At 40.0% G+C, this 5741-nt stretch overlaps 1 protein-coding gene across 1 annotated transcript; it reads right to left on the bottom strand.

The window, feature by feature from the left end:
* Positions 1 to 1624: 1624 nt before the first annotated feature.
* Positions 1625 to 5240, bottom strand: PRPF18 (pre-mRNA processing factor 18). The gene is given in 6 exon segments (XM_036281183.1): positions 1625 to 1671; positions 1674 to 1764; positions 4179 to 4209; positions 4211 to 4245; positions 4378 to 4518; positions 5235 to 5240. Coding segments are annotated over 6 exon segments (351 nt in total).
* Between the last annotated feature and the right edge of the window lie 501 nt (positions 5241 to 5741).

Below are 5741 nucleotides of genomic sequence, written 5' to 3' on the forward strand. Positions count from 1 at the left end.
CCTAAAATTTCCGTAAGTGTATTTGAACTCTATAAACTCTACCATTCATACCAGAAAATCAGGTTGAAATAATTTGTTAAAATGCTAATATATGTGAATAAAGCATAACACAAATTAACATTTACCACTTGGAACTGAAATACAAACAGATAATTCATGAATATGGAAAAGACTATTCTCTGACAGAAAATTTAAAAGCACTTTATGCATTTTAAGTGAATTTTAAATTTTAAGTAAACTTTCAGAGTATCATCTTCAAGCTTTAGAATTCACATCCAGCAAAAGTCATACAGACACAACCTGGGATTCCTGACAATTTGGCAAAAGCTAAGAATACAGTTGATTTTTTTTCCCCACTAAGAAAAATTTAACCAGTAAAAATGCAAACAAGTTTATGTGAGGTATGTACAACTAAGAAAACAAACTATAAACACTTCAGACCTATTTGTGTAGAGAAGTACTGTTATACATTGATTAAAAAATTATGTTCATCAACACCAAACTTTTACTATTCATGTTTTATCCTAGATGTTAAATCTACCTTGAAAGTAATAAAACAAGATTTACTACAAAACAGTCTAAATTTGCCGCTCTTCACTAAACTTCCCAAAGCAAACTGCAATAGTCTTATCTCAATGCTAAGACAACTAAGCACAACCATTCACCATGTCTTGCATTTTAAGAAACTGAAAAGGTTTTTATTTGATTCAGTGACAATGTCTTAAACACACCTATTTATAATGAGTGGGCTTACACCCTATCATGCTATGTTCTATTTGCTATAATTCTTTTGCTCTCCAAATTTAGTTTTGCCCTGGCCAGTTTGGCTCAGCAGGAGAGCATTGGCCTGCGGATCAATGAGTCATGGGTTCGATTCCAGCCTAGAGCAATGTACCTCGGTTGCGGTTCGTCCCTGGCCCTTGTCAGGGTCCTGCAGGAGGCAACCAATCAATGTGTCCCTCTCACTTTGATGTTTCTCTCACTTTGATGTTTCTCTCTCTCTCCCTTTCTCTCCCTCCCACTCTATCTGAAAATAAACAGAAAAATATCCTTGGATGAGGATTAAAAAAAAAAAAAATTTAGCCCTGGCTGTTTTGGAGCATTGGCCTGTGGATCAGGGTGTCCTGGGTTCGGTTCCCGCTAAGGGCACATACCTTGGTTGCAGTTTGTCCCTGGCCCCGGTTGGGATTGTGTGGGTGGCAACCAGTCGATGTGTCTTTCTCACTTCGATGTTTCTCTCTCTCTCTCTCCCTCCCTCCCATTCTATCTGAAGACAAATGCAAAAAACCGTCCTCAGGAGAGGATTAAAAAAAAATTTAGGCCCTGGCCAGTTTGGTTCAGCAGTTAGAGCATCAGACTGCGGTCCAGAGAGACCCAGGTTTGGTTCCCGCTGAGGGCATGTACCTCGGTTGCTTGTCCCTTGCCCAAGTTGGGGTTGTGTGGGTGGCAACCATTCGATGCGTCTCTCTCACATTGATGTTTCTCTCTCTCTCCCTCCCACTCTATTTGAAAAATAAAAAAATGTCCTCGGGTGAGGATAAAATAAAAATTTAGTTTTGAAATTGGAGAATATTAACCTCCAGAGAAATTTCTCTTCCTCCAAACTGCTTCCCTGAATATATTTCTACTGTGTTTCATCATTTAAAACATGTGGAACATGCCTGGAGAAAAATCTTTACTTGTTCTGGCATGGATATCAATCACAGTGACACCAATGGACCAAAGGGTATTTCCAATGGCCATCTGAAGGTATGCATCATTAGCCTAAAAAATAAAGATTAAGAAGGATCAGAAAAGCAGAAATATTGTGTTGGTCCAAACTTTTATTTCAAGTATTACAGCTCTTTATGATATAATTTTCATCCATCTCTTAAGCATGTTGAAAATATTACCATTCCCCTCTTCAAACAAAAGAAATTAAAATACGGATATCTGACTGCCTAGGACCACAAATGTCCAGGGAAAAACAGAAAAAAGCTACCTCATGAGTAAAAAGGCAAAACATTTTTCTGCAGCTTCTGTGCACTGAAAATTAGTGCATTTCAGATCTGGAATTATTACGTAGCTAATTTTATGTGCTGAGAGAAACTCTAATTTGGTTCTCCTTTTGACCTATTTCTTCTCCACAGGTGGTCCCACAGAAGACAGAGGCCAAGCAGTTTTCTGTAATCCAACCTGAAACAGTCCACTCCCTGCACAGCAGACAGACCTCTGAGAGCAGGGGGCTCTGCACGTGGGGACTACTACATAGGGCCTGTGGCACACGTGTAAACCGAGATTAAATACTGGCCCTTGAGTCAAATAGCTCAAGGATGGGATTGGTTCACTTCAGACCCCCAAACCTCCCACTTGCCAAGAACTTTAAAATAAAAGCTACACAATGTAAAGACAGAAACCAATGAAGATAAATAGCTCTTTTTAAAACCAAGCCTGGCGACTTGTGAAGAAGGAAAAGAAGAAAAGCAAGATAGAAAGCAAGGAAATTCTAAAAGACCTTGAGGGTTTCACAGAAGCCTATATAGTCAGGCTCCGAAGAGATTATAATTTTTAAGAATTGGTATTACAAATAGCTCTACTCAATTTAAAAAAAAAATTTGTTTTTCTTTACTGATTTGAGAGAGAGAGAGGAAAGGAGGGAGAGGGAAACACTGATGAGAGAGAACATCAACTGGCTGCCTCTTACATGTCCCCATTGGGGCTTTGGCCCACAAGGCATGTGCCTTGACCAGAAATCGAACTGACAACCTCTTGGTACATGGGTCAATGCTCAACCACTAAGCCACACTGGCCTGGCTCTACTCAATTTTTTAAAAGCTTAATTTTAAAAGGGTATATACACATTTTTATCACTGATTCCCGTGTGTGCAAATATTAACACTAGATATTAAAAATTTCCAATATTTAGTTTCCCTAAATTTCCAAAGAAAACTGTCCAAATAGGTTATTAAAGTTTCTTGGTTCTTTCTGTAGTTTACACAAAATAAACTTCCACCTGATTCTTATGAGAGAATGAGAAATGTCACAAGAGGAAAGGCTAGTGATCTGCATGCTTTCTGCAGTAACGGTGACCTATCCATCCATTCCAATGCCGTCCTTAGTAAGCAGCGTGCAACAACAGAAACTGTCCAAGAATCAAGTTTATAACCATAAAACAAAAACATTTCCTGTGATGAAACTAACTGGCTCTCCCATAGAGGAAGTAAAAATAATACTTGAGCATGAGGCTCTGACCAAGGAGACCATAGTGCCCCAGAAATGCCAGCAGTCCCTTCTGAGGACAGATCCTCAGAGCACAGTTAAGCAATGTCATTCCCACTTTTCTGTCAGGCCCTTTACGGCTCTGAACTGTCACTGGAACTACTGCACTGGAATTCTCTGAGGTTACCCTCTCGGGAGGCACAGCCACCAGAAGCAACGCTCCTGAGTCCAAGGTTATACCCACCAAGCAGTGTCCCACTACCAATCTCCACTACTGTGCACTAGGCCCTTCCCTTCTTGTTGCCCTCCACCAGCCTTCCACTCGCCTCTTTCTAAACTCTGCCCCAGCAGCACTTAGACAGCAGAGCTCTTTCCCCATGCCACCTCCTTCCAGAGCCCATTCAGGAGGCAAGACACTGGAGCGAGAGGAAAATCTTCCCTTACCAGGAGTCTGCTACTGCTGCAGTCCTGAAATCAGAGAGATGAATGCTGGTAGCATGACTTGGAACATTTTTCATAAAAACAAGTATAAGGGGTGGTCAAATTACATTGTATCTTAGTACATCAGTTCAGCTATACTAGGAATTGTTTTTATAGCTGGCCTGCAAATGAACCTACTTAACATTGCTTCTATGGGAAAATGTGTTCCAAGTCATAACCACCATCCTATAAATTTTGAAATTCAGTCCCATTCATGAAATGAACATTACCCATATCCAGTACATGATTTGAAGAATCTTTATGCCTACCTTCAAAATGAATGAAAAATACAGTGTGGTCTGAAAGTTTAATACTGAATGCTCAACAATAAAGCTTACAAATACATAATAATATAAGGTTCTTATCTTTTTACTATTAATTAACTTTACATTTATTCTTAAGTCTCCTATGTAAAACTCTCCCACACTAAATGAACATATTATATACTCAACCTAGATAAACAAATAACCATAATTCTGATGCACAGCATGGTAATATACCTTCACATATTCTCTCTGCAACATGAATTTAATCTGTTATAGATTCTTCAATATCAGCAGGAAGATTCTGAAAAAGATTTTTAAAAAAGCACAACTAATTTTGAAAGCTACTGTATGCAGTTACAGACTGCATTTATTCTAATTTTATATATATTTTTTTAAAAATCAGTTAATAAAAGCATATTTTGAGAAACCTCACCCTTTTCTGTAGCTTTCTGAAAAGGGGTCTGAGACAGGACTCAGCCTGTTTCTAAGCAGCACTGTTCAGTTTACCCTGCACACTGGCCTTCACATAATCTTCTTTGGCATGCAATTCTTGAGCCCAAACACCAAGAAGGAACTGTTGAAAGAATGGGTAAGATTAGACTACAATGCCACCCAGTGGTTGAACAAGTGTAAAAGTTCCCTAACACAAGACAGTATCCTTAAATTTCTTGACTGATTCCAGTATCATACACTAATATTTAATTAGTGAACCATACCTGCTTATTCTGTCATGTATGTTTTTTTTTGTTGTTTTTTTTTTATCCTCACCCGAGGACATTTTTCCATTTTTTGTTTAGGTAGAGTGGGAGGGAGAGAGAGGAACAGAGAGAGAGAGAGAGAAACATCGATGTGAAAGGAACACATCGAGTGGCTGCCACCCGCACGACCAACCAGGGCCGGGGACAAACTGCAACCGAGGTACGTGCCCTTAGCGGGAACCGAACCCGGGTCTCTCAGGACCGCAGGCCGACGCTCTAACCGCTGAACCAAACCAGCCAGGGCACTGTCATGTATGTTTTGAAGTAGTGCCTCTGGCAATTCACGAACCTCCCCATTCTATATATATTCCTAGCTCAAAGATAATCCATTTTCCCCTAAAAAGAATTACCAAATTACATGAATAACTATTTGATAGAAATAAAATTTTTATTTTAGTTTATTTATTTACTTTTCCTCATCCAAGGACATTTTTCCATTCCTTGTTCATACAGAGTGAGAAGGAGAGGAAGAGAGAGAGAGAGAGAGACAGACATCCAGGTGAAAGGGACACACTAAGCGACCACCACCTACCTGCATGACCAACCAGGGCCGGGGACAAACCGTAACCGAGGCATGCACCCCCAGCAGGAATCGAACCCGGGTCTCTCCAGACCGCAGGCCGACGCTCCAACCACCGAGCCAAACTGGCCAGGGCGATAGAAATAAAATTTTAATTGTATTGCTATTACATAAAATTCACCCCACCTAGATTATCACCCATAATACCATATATATGCTATGATATTTAATGAATCCCCCAAGTATGTTGTAGTATTTGGACTTCCTACTTCTGCAGTAGAGACAATACTTCAATTAAAAATTCCCTCTGAAGAGCCTATCTAAAGGAGAAGGAAAGAAAATAAGTAAAAGAAACTATGACCCATGTTGCCCCCCAACCCCAGAAAACTACAGCAGTGTCTCCTGGACAAAGAGCACCCTTCTAGAGGCAGGTAAACAGTGAAGGCTGAGTAGAACATACTCCCCTAGTGGCAATCCCTGTGCAATCCTATATAAGGAGAGGCTGTCACTCTAAGAGAA

This window comes from Molossus molossus, unplaced genomic scaffold (assembly GCF_014108415.1).
Source record: "Molossus molossus isolate mMolMol1 unplaced genomic scaffold, mMolMol1.p scaffold_m16_p_32, whole genome shotgun sequence".
Lineage (NCBI taxonomy): Eukaryota > Metazoa > Chordata > Mammalia > Chiroptera > Molossidae > Molossus > Molossus molossus.